The sequence below is a fragment of the Salmo salar genome, chromosome ssa28 (genome assembly GCF_905237065.1).
Source record: "Salmo salar chromosome ssa28, Ssal_v3.1, whole genome shotgun sequence".
Classification (NCBI taxonomy): Eukaryota; Metazoa; Chordata; class Actinopteri; order Salmoniformes; family Salmonidae; genus Salmo; species Salmo salar.
The window spans coordinates 23,074,910-23,095,000 of NC_059469.1; the positions used below are offsets into that span (position 1 = coordinate 23,074,910).

At 43.1% G+C, this 20,091-nt stretch overlaps 1 protein-coding gene across 5 annotated transcripts in view; it reads right to left on the reverse strand.

Moving 5' to 3' along the window:
• Nucleotides 1-13,280: 13,280 nt before the first annotated feature.
• The window catches only part of foxn2a (forkhead box N2a), a 40,055-nt gene continuing 33,244 nt past the window's right edge, over nucleotides 13,281-20,091 (reverse strand). For all 5 annotated transcript variants that reach the window (XM_014180022.2, XM_014180023.2, XM_014180025.2 and 2 more), the window contains 3 exons: nucleotides 18,462-18,636; nucleotides 17,628-17,699; nucleotides 13,281-17,056 (listed from right to left, as the gene is read on the reverse strand). In XM_014180022.2, coding sequence (XP_014035497.1) covers nucleotides 16,593-17,056; nucleotides 17,628-17,699; nucleotides 18,462-18,636 — 711 coding nt within the window. In that variant the 3' untranslated portion in view covers nucleotides 13,281-16,592. The remainder of the gene's footprint in view (nucleotides 17,057-17,627; nucleotides 17,700-18,461; nucleotides 18,637-20,091) is intronic.

Here is a 20,091-nt window from a genome sequence, read left to right on the forward strand (position 1 = left end):
TTGGTCAATGTGGTTTCCTTGTGTTGTCTGAAGTAGAAGCCAGTATAGGTTTATTATTACAATCCTGACATATCTAACACAATGCCTTGCATAACTATGTCTAAACAAGCACCTGATTGACTCCTGTAGGATAGACTGGATTAGCCTTTTCTTTCCTTCCTGACAACATAGGATTGTGCACAGGGTTTGGATAACAGGTGGGCTAGAGGGGTCATCAAATCAGGGCCTCTCAGAAGAATTTTAATACCAATATGGCCCCCCCACAATTTTCAAAGATATCGATGTCGGGCACCCCAAAAGTCAATGTGTAATTCAAACCCTGAGTTTGTGTGCCACTGCCAGTCATTGACTCAGTGCTTAGAAGGAACAAATAAGCCTACAGACAGTCTTTCTCACAGCTCAGCTGTCGATGTAAATCAGTGTAATAAAAACATACTTTATCAATCACCAGTGTTGAACTTCACCTCACAGCTGAGGTCTTCTCCTTTGTGGTCAGCTGTCATTACTTTTAGTTCCTGACTGACAGCTGTATAGACCACCTGTTGTGTGGTTGGTGGCTGGCTGATTGTGATCCAAATGGCACTCTATTCCCTATTTAGTGCACTACTTTTGAACAGGGCCCATAGGTTATTTGGGATGCAGACACTGATGCCCATGGCAAATAGTGTCTGTAAGTAATTGGCATCTCTTGAACTACAACAAGAGGTGGCCATAGGGATTGATGAGTCTCTCTGACTGAGCATATCCAGCAGTAGGCCGTCCTGCTGCTAATTCTGAGCTCTAGTGTTAATTATTGAGAGAATGCTCAGGTCTCATTGAATGCTCTTTGTACTTGTGTATTTGTCATAGTATGGTAAACATTCTGAGAGTTAGATATTGAGTTTCAATGCCTTTATTCAATGGGTAGTTTATTTGTGAAATTTCTGAACAAAGCTCATTCATGATTCAATATTTCAGTGAAATAGTGATCATTCAAGTGTTAATGTGTGGGACCTTGAATGCAGTGTTTCTCCTATATTCATTTAGCAGTGGCGGGCCGCCGCAAAATGTTTAGAATTGCAGGAAATTATGAGCTTTGAAACTGCTTTTTTTTTTTTAATCTAAGCCCCGTGCCAAAATGTGTAGAAATGCAGGAAACAAACAAAATTTTGTCTCTGAGACCAAGAGGTGAGCCTCTAAAATCTTTGGTCGGAGGCCGCGCAATTGGCCATGCCCGCCCTACGCTAACTTTGCCACCGCTGCTGAAAAAAGTCCTAGGGGAAACACTGGAATGGCATCATGAATAATATACATGTGACTGAGAGGAGGTAGCCTATCTATTCATGCACTCCAGTCTAGTGAATGTTCACTCACAGATGGAGCCATATTGAGGCATCATGCTCTGATTTCCTCATTGCAAAGGGTTAGTAATGTCACGTAGGAAAGAACGCCATCTGTTGGGAGGTAATGATGATGCCACGTAAACCTCAAACCTAGGACTGCCCCCTGTGGTGTATTCATTTGTCAGACAATGTTGCTTACAGTTGCAAGCTTTTGCAATGGAAGCTGTCTGCTCCAAACCAAAAGATCAGGGGCATATTCATTATGGAAACCGTATACCATATAAGAAGCAAACGAAACGGGGAGGAACCTACCTGAATTTGTCCAATAGAAACTCTCGTTTACATTTTCCGTTGGAGTAAACGGTTTCTGTTGAAAAACTTTTTGCAACAGACTAATCATTTTGCAACAGAATCTGTGTAATGATTACACCCCAGATGTCATGTAATGAAAAGAGGGACATATCACAGATTGGATGCAAATCTTCTACTGATTTGTTTTTTCTAATTAATTGTTCAATCATTTATGGGCTGTGGGAAGAGACTACTAATTGTTCCAGTCTCAGCCAGCTCCCTCTTTGACAACAGCACCATCAACAGCACCATCAACACATCAACAGCAGCAGTGAGATTCCCACTCTGCTTAAAGGCCCAGTGCAGTCAAAACCATGATTACCTGGGTTTTATATTTCCATACTATGAGGTTGGAATCATACTGTGAAATTGTGAAAAGTATGATAATGCCCTTGTAGTGTAAGAGCTGTTTGAAAAGACCGCCTGAAATGTCAGCCTGTTTTGGTGGGAGGGAGTTTTGGCCTTCCATGGTGACATCACCATGCAGTAAATTAGTTAATAGACCAATAAGAAAGCGTTCCAAATTTCTCAGCTAATTTTCTGTTTTCTCCTCCCCACTCAAACCACTCCTAGACAGTTCTAGCAAAATTCTTGCTTGAGAAATTGCTCTTAGCTTAGAAACTATTTTAGTTTGTTTTGACCATTTTAATGGAAATCAATCACAGTAGGGTACTTAATTGTTACCCAGCAATGATTTGATATTAAGATGCAATGGCTGCATTGGACCTTTAATCACCATCAAATGCACATCACACTATTGCTCTCGAGTGGCACAGCGGTCTAAGGCACTGGTTTGATTCCAGGCTGTATCACAACCAGCCGTGATTGGGAGTCTCATAGGGGGATGCACAATTGGCACGGGTTTGGCCAGTGTAGGCCATCATTGTAAATAACAATTTGTTCTTAACTGCCTTGTTAAATAAAGGTTCAATAAAAAATTGCTGTGTATTTCTTACATAATCTTATCTCTTTGCTGTAGTGTATAGCCATGAAAGAATATTTTGTAAGAGATAGCATTCCTTCATTCCTTGCATGTTCCCTGTGTGTGTGTGTGTGTGTGTGTGTGTGTGTGTGTGTGTGTGTGTGTGTTGTCCTGTCACACACATAATACACAACCTTAGAACACAATGTCAGTCTGTATTGCAATACCATTTTACACCGGGGCCCAATGCTGGACATGATAACTTAAAAACCCCTAGGGTCGATGTCGCGCCCCCACGGAAATGTAATTAGCGTAATAACAAAATCCCTATTAAAATCTGTCAGTTTAAACTAGAGATAAGCTAGAGAAGCCAGCAGAACATCCCACCTCAGATCCTGACCATAGCCTCGACATCACAGCAGGACAGATAAATGAAGAACCCCAAGCCCAGGGGACCCCACCCCCTCCTAGCACCCCCCCGTCAAACAAGCCACAGATTGTAATCTGTATGGACTCAAACGAGAAATATATACAAGAAAATACACTTTTTCCCAAACACATAGTGTCTAAACTCTAGTGTCCAAACACCCAGCGTGCCCTAGACCTTCTGTATGAAGACCCAGCCACATAATGATAAACACAGTCACAGCACTCAAGGGAGTGATTGAAAAGGCTTCTTCTACATTCCTAAACGCACAAGTGGTTATCTCCACCCTGCTACCACAAAAAGACTTCTACCCTGCTACCATACAGCGAGTAAACGCAAGTATTTCCCGTGACTGTGCCTCAAAATCTAATGTTTACCTGGCTTACCACTTCACCCTGGACTTGAACAGCCTTTACGACCAGGTCCACCTATACAAGGCAGCAGTGCCCACTTTCACCAGGACCCTAAAGGACATCGCCCTCAACCGCAGCCCTAACACCTCACACAGGAGCAACAGATCAACGGACACCCCGCCCAGACCAGCGAGACACTCTCCCAGACCTGCGGGACCCCCCAGGACCTACACCTAGAGGATCCACGCTGAGAGGACCTACATCCACACCCCCACCCTAACCAATCAATACTCCCCCAAACCAACCATGCCCACACCCCATGCCCACACCTCACCTCAGGCCCACTCAGATCAGACCTATGCCCCTCCTGCCCCCCAACCCTGCAAAGAGGGCCTCAACATGAAAATCACACATACGCACAGGCCGTGAGCAGGCAAACAGAAGCAACCCCACTCTTACACTAGCCCAAGCCAATGGCATGTATCAGATGCTCAGCAAGCTCTGCTCACACTTACTGGTCTGAGGCCAAACCACAGGACTAACAACATTGGACACTTTATGGAACACAAAGCCTTCACTATCTCATCCTGGAATATCCAAGGCCTGAGGTCATTTGCCTTTGGCCTAAAGAGCAGGAACCTGGAATTCACCAAAGAAATTAGAAATACAGACATTGTCATCCTACAAGAAACATGGTATAGAGGAGACGGACCCACTGGTTGCCCTCTAGGTTACAGAGAGCTGGTAATTCCATCTACCAAACTCCAAGGTGTGAAACAGGTAAGGTACTCAGGGGGCTATGCTAATCTGGTATAGAACAGACCTAACTCACCCTATTATTTATTTATTTGTTTTATTTCACCTTTATTTAACCAGGTAGGCCAGTTGAGAACAAGTTCTCATTTAAAACTGCGACCTGGCCAAGATTAAGCAAAGCAGTGCGACAAAAACAACTACACAGAGTTACACATAAACAAACGTACAGTCAATAACACAAAAGAAAAGAAAAAAAAGAAAAATTATTACATTAACTATTACATTAATCAAAACAGAAACATTTGGCTTGAAATTCAAAGGACATTACATTTTTTTAGCTAGGAAAGTCAGTTAACAACAAATTCTTATTTACAATGACGGTCTACCCCGGCCAAACCCAGATGACACTGGGCCAATTGTGCACCACCTTATGGGACTCCCAATCACGGCCAGATGTGATGCAGCCTGGATTCGAACCAGGGACTGCAGTGCCTTAGACTGCTGCGACACTCGGGAGCCCAATGATCTCAACAGAGAAAAATGTCATCCTGTGTGTTACCCATAGTCCCCCACTAGAATCCCCATACTTTAATGAAGACAGCTTCTCCATCCTAGAGGAGGACATCAATCCTTTCCAGGGACATCTACTAGTCTGTGGTGACCTAAATGCCAGAACTGGACAAAAACCTGACACCCTTAACACACAGGGGGACAAACACATACCTGGAGGTGACAGCATTCCCTCCCACATATGCCCCTCCCCCTTAGACACAACTACGACAACATAACCAGCAAAAACAGGTTACAACTCTTGCAGCTATGTTGCACACTGGGTAAGTGCATAGTCAATGGTAGGCTTCGAGGGGACTCCTACGGTAGGTACACCTATAGCTCATCTCTTGGCAGTAGTATTGTAGACTACGTTATCACCGACCTCAACCCAGAGTCTCTCAGAGCGTTCACAGTCAGCCCACTGACACTCTTATCAGATCACAGCAAAATCACAGTCTAATTGAACGGAGTAAGAATCAAGCATGAGGCATCAAAACCGAACAAACTGCATACTATTAAGACATTGTATAGATGGAAGGAGGGTAGTGTATTAACCTATCAACAAACAATTGGCCAACAACATAACTTAGAAGTAGAAAGCCTTAACATTATTTGACCTTTCAGCTGACATATCAAATGTAAGTTCTGGCAGAAAACCTAAGACAACTAACAATGAGAAATGGTTTGATGAAAAATGTAAAAACCTAAGAAAGAAATTGATTAAACCTATCCAACCAAAAACACAGAGAACCAGAAAACCTTAGCTTACGCCTTCACAATGGTTAAACACAAAAACAATACGGAAATACACAAAGAAAAAAGAAGGAACAGAATGACAGAAAACAGCTCATTGTGATTGAAGAATCCATAGAATCAAATCACTTCCGGGAAAATTGGAACACACTAAACAAACAACAACACAAAGAGCTATCTATCCAAAATAGAGATGTATGGATAAACCACTTCTCCAACCTTTTCGGCCATATAACAAAGAACCAAGGGCAAAAAACATATAGCATTGCATTCAGAAAGTATTCAGACCCCTTGACATTTTTCCATATTTTGTTACGTTACAGCCTTATTCTAAAATGGATCAAATCAAATACATTATTCAGCAATCTACACACAATACCCCATAATGACAAAGCAAAAATCGTTTTTTTGAAATGTTTGCTAATTTATTAAATGTAAAAAACAGATACCTTATTTACATAAGTATTCAAACCCTTTGCTATGAGATTTGAAATTGAGCTCAGATGCATCTTGTTTCCATTGATCATCCTTGAGATGTTTCTACAACTTGATTGGAGTCCACCTGTGGTAAATTCAATTGATTGGACATGATTTGGAAAGGCACACACCTGTCTATATAAACTCCCACAGTTGACAGTGCATGTCAGAGCAAAAACCAAGCCATGAGGTCAAAGGAATTGTCCGTAGAACTCAGAGACAGGATTGTGTCGAGGCACAGACCTGGGGAAGGGTACCAAAAAAATGTCTGCAGCATTGAAGGTCCCCAAAAACATAGTGGCCTCCATCATTCTTAAATGGAATAAGGTAGGAACCACCAAGACTCTTCCTAGAGCTGGCCGCCCGGCCAAACTGAGCAATCATGGGAGAAGGGCCTTGGTCAGGGAGGTGACCATGAACCCGATGGTCACTCTGACAGAGCTTCAGAGTTTCTCTGTGGAGATGGGAGAACATTCCAGAAGGACAACCATCTCTGCAGCACTCCACCAATCAGGCCTTTATGGTAGAGTGGCCAGACGGAAGCCACTACTCAGTAAAACGCACATGACAGCCCGCTTGTAGTTTGCCAAAAGGCACCTAAAGACTCTCAGACCCTGATAAACAAGATTCTCTGCTCTGATGAAACCAAGATTGAACACTTTGGCCTGAATGCCAAGCGTCATGTCTGGAGTAAACCTGGCACCACCCCTACGGTGAAGCATGGTGGTGTTAGCATCCTGTTGTGAGGAAGTTTTTCAGCGGCAGGGACTGGGAGATTGGTCAGGACCAAAGGAAAGATGAACAGAGCAAAGTACTGAAAGATTCTTGATAAAAATTTGCTCCAGAGCACTCAGGACCTCATTCTGGAGTGAAGGTTGATCTTCCAATAGGACAACGACCCTAAGTACACAGCCAAGACAATGCAGGAGTGGCTTCGGGACAAGTCTCTGAATGTCCTTGAGTGGCCCAGCTTGAGCCCGGACTTGAACCCAATCGAACATCTCTGGAGAGACCTGAAAATAGCTGTGCAGCGACACTCCCCATCCAACCTGACAGCTTGAGAGGATCTGCAGAGAAGAATGGGAGAAACTCCCCAAATACAGGTGTGCCAAGCTTGTAGCGTCATACCCAAGACGACTCGAGGCTGGAATCGCTGTCTAAGGTGCTTCAACAAAGTACTGAGTACTGAATACTTATGTAAATGTGATATTTCAGTTCTGTATTTTTTATGAATTTGTTCAAATTTCTTAAAACCTGCTTTTGCTTTGTCATTATGGGGTATTGTGTGTAGATTGATGAGGGGGAAAAAACTATTTCATCCATTAAAGAATAAGGCGTAACGTAACAAAATGTGGAAAAAGGCCAGGGGTCTGAATACTTTCCGAATACACTGTACATGATCATTTACAAAACTTAGAATCAGCTATTAAAGACTACCAGAACCCGCTGGACTCTCCAATTACATTGGTTGAGCTACAGGATAAAATGCAAACCCTCCAACCCAAAAAGACCTGTGGTGTTGATGGTATACTAAACAAAATTATAAAAATATAGACCACACATTCAAATGGGTTATTCTTAAACTCTTCAAGATCATCCTCAGCTCTGGCATATTCTCTAATATTTAGAACCAAGGCCGGATCACCCCAATCCACAAAACTGGAGACAAATTTGACCCCAATAATTACCTTGAACTATGCGTCAACACCAATCTCAGAAACAATCCTCTGCAGTATCATCAAATCAAATCAAAGTTTATTTGTCACGTGCACCGAATACAACAGGTGTAGACCTTAGAGTGAAATGCTTACTTACAGGTTCTAACCAATAGTGCAAAAAAGGTATTAGGTGAACAATAGGTGAGTAAAGAAATAAAAACAACAGGTAAAAAGACAGTGAAAAACAGTAGCGAGGCTATGTACAATAGCAAGGCTATAAAAGTAGCGAGGCTACATACAGACACCGGTTAGTCAGGCTGATTGAGGTAGTATGTACATGTAGATATGGTTAAAGTGACTTTGCATATATGATGAACAGAGAGTAGCAGTAGCGTAAACAGGGGTTGGCGGGTGGTGGGTGGCAGGACACAATGCAGATAGCCCGGTTAGCCAATGTACAGGAGCACTGGTTGGTCGGGCCAATTGAGGAAGTATGTACATATGTTCATCAACAGCGGGCTACAACATTTTCTCAGTGAAAACAATGTCCTGAGCAAATGTCAAATTGGCTTCTTACCAAAATACCGTACAATAGACCACGTGTACACCCTGCATACCCTTATTAACAAACAAACAAAACAAAAGCAAAGTCTTCTCATGCTTTGTTGATTTCAAAAAGCTTTTTGCTCAATTTGGCAAGAGGGTATGCTATATAAATGGATGGAAAGCGGTGTTGGGGGGGAAAGCATATAACATTATAAAATCAATGTACACAAACAACAAGTGTGCAGTTGAAATTGGCAATAAACACACAGATTTCTTTCCTCAGGGCAGTGGGGTGAGACAGGGATGCAGCTTGAGCCCCACCCTCTTCAACATGTATATCAATGAATTGGCGAAGGCACTAGAATAGTCTGCAGCACCTGCCCTCACCCTACTGGATTCATAAATCAAATGTGTACTGTTTGCAGATGATCTGGTGGTTCTGTCCCCAACCAAGGAGGGCCTACAGCAGCACCTAGATCTTCTGCACAGATTCTGTCAGACTTGGGCCCTAACAGTGAATCTCAGTAAGACAAAAATAATTGTGTTCCAAAAAAGGTCCAGTAGCCAGGCAACACATACAAATTCTATCTAGACACTGTTGCCCTAGAGCACACACCTACCTCAGCTTATACATCAACACCACAGGTAACTTCCACAAGGCTGTGAACGGCCTTCTATGCCATCAAAAAGGAACATAAAACTCAACATCCCAATTAGGATCTGGCTAAAAATGCTTAAATCATTTATAGAATCCATTGCCTTCTATGGTGGTGAGGTCTGGGGTCCACTCACCAACCAATAATTCACAAAATGGGGCAAACATCCAATTGAAAATATATACTTGGTGTACAATGCAAAACCCCAAACAATCCATGCAGAGCATAATTAGGACAATACCCGCTAGTTATCAAAATCCAGAAAAGACGTGTTAAACTCTACAATCCACCATAATGCCCTCAGCGACAGAGAGATGAACCGAGAGAAGTGTCCCCTCAGAGCCCTCAGCTACAGAGAGATGAACCGAGAGAAGTTTCCCCTCAACCAGCTGGTTCTGGGGCTCTGTTCACAAATGCAAAGACACCCCACAGAGCCTCAGGACAGAAACACATTTGGACCAACCAAATTATGAGAAAGCAAAAACAACTATTTGACAAACTGGAAAAAATCTATCAAATAACAGAGCAAATTGGAATACTATCTGACCCTAAACAGAGAGTACACAGTGACAGAATACCTGACCACTGTGACTGACCCCAAATTTAAGAAATATCTTGACTATGTACAGACTGAGTGAGCATAGCCTTGCTATTGAGAGAGGCCGCCATAGGCAGAAGACAGGCTATGTGCCCACTGCCCACAAAATGAGGTGGAAACTTAGCTGCACTTCCTAAACTCCTGCCAAATTTATAACCACAGTAGAGATGTATATTTCCCACAGATCATACAGACCCACAAAGAATTTCAAAACAAATCAAACATTAATAAACTCCCATTATTGTTAGGCGAAATACCGCAGTGTGCAATCACAGCAGCATGATTTGTGACCTGTTGCCATGAGAAAAGGGCAACCAGTGAAGAACTAACAACATTGTAAATACAACCTATATTTATCGGTTTATTTATTTTCCCTTTCAAACTTCAACTACTTTCACATTGTTACAACACTGTACATAGCCAATAATATACCATTTAACAGATATTCTTTTAAATCTTTTGTGAGTGTAATGTTTACTAATGTTTCCTTGTTTATTTCCCTTTTGTTTACTGTCTATTCCATTCGCTTTGGCAATGTAAAGATATGTTTCCCATGCCAATAAAGCCGTTTGAATCGAATTGATATCTATTTTTGCATTGGATGCGTCTCAATCCACTGCATCCGCCGATGTCGCTCATCCGCACCTGTGGTGAAAGTTGACAGAGCTAGAGCAATGTTTGTCAAACCATGAGACATCCCAAAAAATCATCCTTCTCACAAAATCGTCTCTAGCATCTGAACGGTTTGTCTATAAACTATTATGAACCCTCTATGGAAAGTTGAGACTCTCACAAACACCATGGTGTTGCTCAATGACCCCAACAAGCATCTAAAGTCGGTACAGCCGATCTGTCAACTTCTGTCTGTAGCGTCGGAACAGTTGGGGCTACACACTAATATATACTGCTCAAAAAAATAAAGGGAACACTAAAATAACACATCCTAGATCTGAATGAATGAAATAATCTTATTAAATACTTTTTTCTTTACATAGTTGAATGTGCTGACAACAAAATCACACAAAAATAATCAATGGAAATCCAATTTATCAACCCATGGAGGTCTGGATTTGGAGTCACACTCAAAATTAAAGTGGAAAACCACACTACAGGCTGATCCAACTTTGATGTAATGTCCTTAAAACAAGTCAAAATGAGGCTCAGTAGTGTGTGTGGCCTCCACGTGCCTGTATGACCTCCCTACAACGCCTGGGCATGCTCCTGATGAGGTGGCGGATGGTCTCCTGAGGGATCTCCTCCCAGACCTGGACTAAAGCATCCGCCAACTCCTGGACAGTCTGTGGTGCAACGTGGCGTTGGTGGATGGAGCGAGACATGATGTCCCAGATGTGCTCAATTGGATTCAGGTCTGGGGAACGGGCGGGCCAGTCCATAGCATCAATGCCTTCCTCTTGCAGGAACTGCTGACACACTCCAGCCACATGAGGTCTAGCATTGTCTTGCATTAGGAGGAACCCAGGGCCAACCGCACCAGCATATGGTCTCACAAGGGGTCTGAGGATCTCATCTCGGTACCTAATGGCAGTCAGGCTACCTCTGGCGAGCACATGGGGGGCTGTGCGGCCCCCCAAAGAAATGCCACCCCACACCATGACTGACCCACCGCCAAACCGGTCATGCTGGAGGATGTTGCAGGCAGCAGAACGTTCTCCACGGCGTCTCCAGACTCTGTCACATCTGTCACATGTGCTCAGTGTGAACCTGCTTTCATCTGTGAAGAGCACAGGGCGCCAGTGGCGAATTTGCCAATCTTGGTGTTCTCTGGCAAATGCCAAACGTCCTGCACGGTGTTGGGCTGTAAGCACAACCCCCACCTGTGGACGTCGGGCCCTCATACCACCCTCATGGAGTCTGTTTCTGACCGTTTGAGCAGACACATGCACATTTGTGGCCTGCTGGAGGTCATTTTGCAGGGCTCTGGCAGTGCTCCTCCTGCTCCTCCTTGCACAAAGGCGGAGGTAGCGGTCCTGCTGCTGGGTTGTTGCCCTCCTACGGCCTCCTCCACGTCTCCTGATGTACTGGCCTGTCTCCTGGTAGCACCTCCATGCTCTGGACACTATGCTGACAGACACAGCAAACCTTCTTGCCACAGCTCGCATTGATGTGCCATCCTGGATGAGCTGCGCTACCTGAGCCACTTGTGTGGGTTGTAGACTCCGTCTCATGCTACCACTAGAGTGAAAGCACAACCAGCATTCAAAAGTGACCAAAACATCAGCCAGGAAGCATAGGAACTGAGAAGAGGTCTGTGGTCCACCTGCAGAACCACTCCTTTATTGGGGGTGTCTTGCTAATTGCCTATAATTTCCACTTGTTGTCTATTCCATTTGCACAACAGCATGTGAAATTTATTGTCAATCGGTGTTGCTTCCTAAGTGGACAGTTTGATTTCACAGAAGTGTGATTGACATGGAGTTACATTGTGTTGTTTAAGTGTTCCCTTTATTTTTTGGAGCAGTGTAATACCTCAGTGTAAAGGTGAGACTCTCACGAACAGGACTTAGACTGTAATGGGCGTAGACAGTAACGGGTTATTAACCAGGAAAATACTATCTAGACATGAATAAAACAGGTTTATCTGTGTTACTTCACCAAGTTTAGAAGTAAACTTATTGATAAAAGAATGTTTCAATACTAGAGGATGCTACTGTATTATCTAGGTCTAAGACTATAATTATATATCAGCTAAGACTTGTTAAAATCCCCTAAAGTCGATGTCCGTGCCCCAGCGGAAATCTAATTAGCATAATAACCAATCTCAAAACACCGCATGCGGCTACGTAACACTGTTAACCTTTATTTAACGAGGCAAGTCAGTTAAGAACAAATTCTTATTTCCAATGACGGCCTACACCGGCCAAACCCAGACAACGCTGGGCCAATTGTGCACCGCCCTATGGGACTCCCAATCACGTCCGGTTGTGATACAGCCTGGATTCAAACCAGGGTATCTGTAGTGACGCCACTAGCACTGAAATGCAGTGTCTTAGACCGCTGCGCCACTTGAGAGCCGTTAAAACAATTCCATATAGCTTAGTAGAACCCCCCCGGCTTAGACAGGTTTGACTGTTTAGTGCATCTCTCAGATATAGGACAGAAACTTTTTTTGTGGGGACTATAGTTGTCCCATGTATTGAATCTGTTATTCAGTGCATTTGTATGGGCTAATAGCAGTAAGGCCAAAAATAATTCCTCAAATATTTTTTAAATATATTTTTTGATACTTCAAGGGGTGTTAAAATTAGAACCATAAAGTGCTTACCTCCTAAGTTTAGAAATGAATTATTTTGACCGTTTTAACCACGTTAGCACTCTGTTTTGAAGTAAGAAATAAAATGTGTTTCACATTTTAAAAGGAGAATGACACAAAATACTTTTGGGACAATGGGACCTAAAATTATTTGCATTTCAACAGTCACTTCTGACCTCCATTACGTTTTACATTTTAGTGATTGCCTCTAAACAGCAGGTGGCGATGTTGATCACCATTTTATTACTAAAGCATGATCCCTAGACTTTCGGGTTTCATAACCAATGACTGAGTTTACACAGGCAGCCCATTCTGATATTTTTTACACTAATTGGGCTTTTGACCAAATCACAGATCTTTTCACATCAGATCTTTTTGGGAACTGATCAAATTTGTAAAAAAAACTAACAAATGGGGCTGCCTGAGTCACAGATTTTTGGTTGTTCAAATGTGTAGTTATGGGATACATCATTCTTTTTCACAACTGCAACAGATGTCAGTGTCATTTTGGATTTGTGATCAGTGCCTCAGACTGATGAAACAGTCCATTTATCCTGATATATTCTTTGATTAGACAGTAGTTTCTTTATAATAGTCCATTCATCAAAGTAAACAATAACTTGAAAGAAACACAAAAATGATAAAACAAGATTTTTTTTATTTTGTAATACCATATATAATGCAATTGCATATCTTTGGCGAAAATAAACTTTATAAACATTTTATTAACAGAGGTTAGCATACAAAAACCAAAAGGTGTGTCTGTCTAACAGACATGGCAGACGACTGACTGATAGATACTGGGTTGGCAGTTTAGTTAGTTCAACACAAAACGCTTTATCAGAATCAATTAATTGCAACTGCATTTTTGAAAAAAAAAATACAAATAAAAAAATACAAATCGCATAATCAATATCCAATAACTTTTCAAACAATGAAGCAATCCTATGTATGCAGCTTTGAGTCTAACATAATGTATCACTGTGTAACGTGAACAATATAGACCCCTGGGGTACCCCACGGTGTGTCTTAGAGCCCCATGTCATGCAGGTAGTCCTAAAGATCCATCTCAAAAACATTCACTTACTAAGAGACTCAGGATAAACTTCACTTTGAGTCTGATAACATCTTCCTTCTAGCTACAAGCACTACAGCATGAACAAGTTACTGGAAACTGTCCTCAACTATCTAAGTTTAAACATAAGTCCATGGGGGTACCAAGACTAACACCAGGGCAACCCTCGGAAACATATAGATGACTTCTATGGTGGCAGGATCCTAACATGGAGAAGGAGTGCCAACTAATATCTATGGTGCGACTACTTCTGGCAGTCAGAATATTATATAAACTTAAACAATACAAATTCAGATAAAGGCTGTGAAGTTTGATGATTAAAAATCAACTTTGCAGAGAAGAAGTTCTCAATAGTTAGGGACTATCCATTAATCTGAAATGTCTACGCCGGCTTTCTCTGTACAACACCACCGTTGGAGAAAAAAGGGTTCAGGATCCATTTGCTCATCAATTTTCTTCTATCCAGTTCAACAACAAAACAAAACATCGGTACACTTGGCAGTCGTGGTTAAATTGAAAAATCCCTGGTGGAAAGACAAAATACATTGGCAAAATACTTTCTCAGACACAGATATCTTTATCACTATATCACATAGTGAAAGTATTGGTCTATGGCAGTAAAATGAAGAAAATAAAACAAAATTCATCAAAATAATTTTCCAGAGGGGAGAGAGGAAGTAACATTTCCACTCGCTTCAAATGACCATTATTTGATAGAAGTTCCATTCAATCGTCCCATTATAAATTAATTATAATAAATACATTGATGATTTAATGGACAACATTAATTTGTTCTTTGTTTATTCACAGACAGTGTATTCTATGTCCATCTTATTTAGGAGAACCGCGGTTTAGTTCTAAGAACAACATTTCCATTCTAAGAACAAAGCGATTCCCATTCCTGAACAACTAAAAAATAAACTGCATGTCAGACTAAAGTCAGTCCACAAGGTCAGAGTCCTCCTACATTTCCTGTTAGTTGGCTTCTAGGGCACCAATGTTCCGGTCAGTCACAAAAACTGTAAGAAGAGGAACATGGTCGCAATGGCACAAATTAATGTTTGGCACTGCATGCAATCTATATTTATGGAAGTGATTTAATTTAACATTATACAACAGAAGTGGAAAGTTAAGTGGGCTCATGACAGAGGGAAGTATACTGTCATACAGTGAACCAACTAAAAGCAATTCTATCATATGGGCATGCTGTGGGCTTTTGGCGTTTTGCTTACTAATGCAGGTTAATGCATGCAAGCGCCGAAAGAAAACCAGTCTGGCCTCTTCTCTTCACAAGTTCTGTTGCAACATCCTGTACTTCCCGTCACTGAACTCTACGCAATCAACTGGCAGTAAACACATTACTGTACAGCGGAGCGAAGAGGGTGGTGTGCTTCCTGATTTTGCCCTCCCTCCTCCCTTTGTGTTTTCTTATTGTGGAGCAAGACAAAGCAAAGCCTCTTTCTGTCAACACAGTCTGAACTTTGCCACAGCCAACAACAGGCAGTAGCACTCTATTGTCAATCTAACCTCACTACAACGTTATTATAATTAAATCCTTGACTTAACTTCCCTTTGGCCTGAATACTAAACATCAGTAGGGGTGACTAATATTACATGATTGAAAAGTGAGCAGCACATCTGCCAGTGAGTGCTCTCATGCAAGCGCATCGCCTTGGGATCACGGTGGTTACAACCGTAGCTGTGTTTCAGCCAGATACACCTTGCATAGGATAGGACAAGAATCACAAATACAGGGGCCTGTATCAAATGTGTCATTTCTCAGTTTACACACTAAACACATAATGAATGTATAACAGAATAAGAGGGGCCACAGAGGAAAAGCCATGAAGAGGAGTGGGTTCTGATGGTATGACGATGTAATGAGGTTTTCCTCCCAGTGTAGGAAACCAGAGTGGACTCTTCCTGACCGTGCCAATCGAGCACAGTCGGTCATCTTTGTTTTATTCCTATTCTTAACACGGCAGTAGCAGAGTTCCAACATTTCCTTTGTTGCTTTCCCCACCATGCTATTAAATCCTGACATGGAACCAGTCCAGTGTTCTGCTCTGGGATCAGATTGTTCTGATCACACTCTAAACAGCCAGTGCCATGAATCATCTCACTACTTCAATACATTCCCTATTACGTATTGTTTTTAGACACAAGTGTTGTCATCAACCCAAGAAAAACACCAACGTTGAACAAATTAAATAATATAACGAGCAGTTTAAGGTTACGGATCAATTATTGCATCTCTCTTTGTATGTTATTTCCAGACCAGGTCGCCGACCAAAAAACAGTGGCATGTTTTTATTTGATTTTTGCACGAAGCAGTGAGAAACTGACGAGAAGATGAGAGGTTAGTTGTTTGTTACAGACATGCACTCATTCTCTTATAAATAGGTTCACTTGGAAGAGGATACAGGTTGAGGAGGAAGCATGCAATGCTTTGAGTTTTAAAAACTTTAAGCTTTTTCTGGTCTTGTCCTTCTTTTATCCACAAGAAAATCCTTTGAATTGCGAGGATCTGTGGCGAAGCCATCAGAAACAGGCAGTTAGTTTTGGATAGATGGGTATTGTGATGGTTCTTCACAGTAGTACCCAAGCACCCCACTTCACCCCACCCACCTGACACGCCCGAGTTACAAAAGTCTCAATATGGCTTTATTCTCCTGTGTGTGAATGATACTATTGCCATTTGTTGTGTTGGGATAGGGAGGGATTTCCCATCCCTTCATGTGTCAAACCAAAAAACTGGCTCAAAAATCAGCAATCAGAAAAGCAGGCGGCGGCACAACCTGGACCTATCAGTAGGACACACAATCAGATCAGGGTTACAGGGGCGGGAGTCTGAGGGCGAGGCAGTACGACCACCTCATTTCCTGTTCAGTTTTTTGCTCTTGGCACTGCGTTTGTTGAGCTCCATGGAGGTACGGATCCCAGCCAGGTGGAGCAGAGACCCGGCCGCCTCCTTCAGCTCCTCATCCAGCTCCGGCTTGGCTGTCACCTCCCTACGTGCCCTCTTACCCGCCGGGCACTTCACTGAGGAGGACGAGGGGGAGGGGCGACGAGGAGCAGGCCGGGAGTGGCCGCCCCTCTCGTCCCGGTCCCCGAGGTCGGAGTCCTCCTCGTCGCTATGGAAACCCTCGCTGCCGGCGCGGCGTGGGCGGGGCCTGGCGTGGCCTGGGCCTCCTTCATCCAGGGAGGAGAGGGAAGAGGAGGAGGAGCGGGAGGAGCAGCGCTGCAGGGCCATGCTACTGTAGTTGTGGTCCTGCTTAGGATCGCTGCTCACCAGGACCAAGTCTGGCCGGGACAGGTCCAGGGGACTGTCTGGATCACCTGGGAGAGGGAGGGAAAGAAGAGAGAGATGAGGAAGTAAAGAGAGGGAGAGAGATTGAGGAAGAAACCATCTTCACACTAAAGAAACCGTGTTTCTGAATACAACAGGGCAGTAGGAGTAGCTTATGTGATCAAGAGAGTCAAGTGTTTTTAATCCAATAAGCGGCGGGCTAGGGAGTGTCCGTGTGTCCAGCAGGCTAGGGAGTGTCCGTGTGTCCAGCATGAAATACAACACCACTTATTCACAGGAAGATAATTCTATATGCAACCTTGTCTGGCTTGGAATGGGAATATGCACGACTTCAACTGTGCTGTTGAGTATACATAGTAAGCAATAGAGAGACACAGGAAGATGTTTTACAAGGGGTGGATAGATGCTGGGTGAGTGATGCTGGGCAAGTGATGCTGGGCGAGTGATGTAAAAGTAATAAAAGAGGAAAGCATGAAACAGGCGGGTGACCGAGAGAGAAAGTGGGAGACAAAGAGAAAGGGGAGAGAGTAGTAATGAAAAGGTGGAGACAGAGAGAAGCAGAGAAGTGGAAGAGGCATGGTGTGGGGTGGTGTCTCTTACATGGGTTGGCGTGGTGATGACCAGGGGCAGAGTTTAAGAGCATCATGGCAGTGGCAGCATCTATGTCAGACTCTGGAAGAGGAGAGAACATGCATGGTGGTCAGTGGAATAGCCTGAGCGTGCGTGTGGCCGGCTGGCGAAGGAGGCTGTAGAGGGGTAAAGGAAGAGAGGACTCCTAGCTCTCTCCATACCACACTTCAGGGGCTCTAAATTATTTATAATCAACTAGAGTGGAGACTGAGTGCTCTGCTCTACACTCTATCAGCATCACCAGGGCCTCTGTAGTCAAGGTTACCAAACAAGAGGGTAGGGGAGAGAGAGAGCGTTAAAGTGAGAGACACTGAGACAGAGACACACAGAGAGAGAGAGAGAGAGAAAGAGAGAGAAGTGGAGGATACAGATTAGAAGAATGTACCTTGAGGCATCTATGATTAGAAATCAAATAATGACTAAAATGACAGTTGAAGATGAGAGGATGGTGATGCTGAATGTTTTGCCGGCCAATGTTGCATGACAAAAATGTGTAGAGGCAACAACCATGTGAATTGGAAATCACATGCACTGGATCCAATCTAATACCAATCATATTCTAGATCAGGGATGGGCAACTGGCGGCCTGTCCTCTTTTGAAGGCCCTCAAATCAATCCCACCCTCCCCATTTTTTTGGTGTAGAATTGCAAAATTAGTTATAAAATTGCTAAATCTTCTCTCAGCCCAATGGCAAAATGTGTAGAATTGCAGCAAACGTGCTTTAAAAGCGGCAACATTTTCTTTACACCTCTTGGCAAAATGCGTAGCATTTTACGAAATGTACAAAAAAAGTCAGGAATCACCTTTGAGGGAGCAGCCCTGCAGGAAGTGGTGTCTGGGTGGTGAGGAGGCACTGGGTGGGGAGGCAGGCGGTGTGCAGAAGGTATGTGCTGCAGGGAAGTGCTGCTTCTTCAGGGCCTGGATCAGGTTGGGTCTGTACTCTGGGTCCACACACCACAGAGAACCCTTACCATTCACCTGAAAAAAACATCACAAAGTACAGTAAGACTGACCTGAGAGGTGTTCATTGGGGCACATCGTAGCAAAATGTTTGAAAACTGAGCATTTGTTATTGGATAAATTCATATAGCATCTCACGGTAGGATCAAGAGATACTTTGGTAAAGTACTCATGACTAGGCTTACTAGATTTTCCACGGCAAACACCAAGAACTGTTTTGCCTGCATGGCAGACTCATGGTAGTCTCCCTGTAGTCTGACTAGTGCTGGGCGATATGGCCAAAACAATATATCATGATATTCTCATTTTTGACGGTATGGCGGTATCTGACAGTATTTTATGTTTCTGAATAATAAAAAGTTCTAAATATGTTTTATGAGTATTGCATGACCCTAGGATATCAACAAATTCATTCTAAGTGGTTTTAACAGGTTTACTCCGCTAAACTAGGACAACATTTTAATTTGTTAAGCACTGTATCAAAATAGTGTTATAGACGATATTGTAAAAATCCATACCGGTATGTTGATCCATACCGTTACAACTTAAAATACAATGAAATCACCCAGCCCTAAGTGGCTTTACTCACTGTAGTCTTACAGGATTTTAGTGGCTTTAGCTGCCATAATGACTCATAATGCAGTCACCTGAGCATGTGATAAACAATCCAGACCCTGCTGGGTGAACTGCATGATGGGAGGAAAACAGTCGATAAACAATCCACACCGTCTTTAAATGATTTATTACAGGGTTGGACTGAGTTTAGCTTTTTATAGTGCTGTCCATGTGACTTGCCTTTGTAGAACCTCTCAATACAGTAGCCAAAGACATGTGAAGGCATTGTCATATCCTGTATGCAAGTTCATGAACTACCACTGAGACAACACGTCTCCATGGTGTTTTCACAAGAAAAACATAAATGTTTACGTGTGTGTGTGTGTGTGTGTGTGTGAGTGAGCGAGTGTGTAAATGGTTCTCTCATTATGTATCTCTGGGGTTCTGTCCAGGAGGAGGAGGAAGGAGAGGGAGGAGAGAGGAGGAGGGATATAACCTTGACTCAGATTACCAGCCGGCTCGCAGGCAGGAAGGAGGAAATGTCACCATGGCAACGCAAACCACTAGGCAGCGTGTGTCATCTGAAACCAGTGCTGCGCACTCTGAGCTCAGCAGACGGGTGGGCTCACACTGAGCCCCCAGCACACTGAGCCCAGAGAGGCTGTCTACATTCTGATGCACTGGGCAACAGTCCTGCTGCCGCTAAGCTAATTTGTACTTCTAACTGGTCTTCAGCCCCTCCTAGCAAACTAGTTGCTAGCTAGCCACTGAGCCCATTGTAACAGTATAGTTAGATTCTCTTTTTTCCCCCCCGAGCTGAGCTTGAACCAGTGTCCAACACAACTACAGAAACGATGTCTCTTTCCTATATATGCTCTACTTTCTCCCTCACTTTGTCCTTTCGTTTCTCTTCTCTAC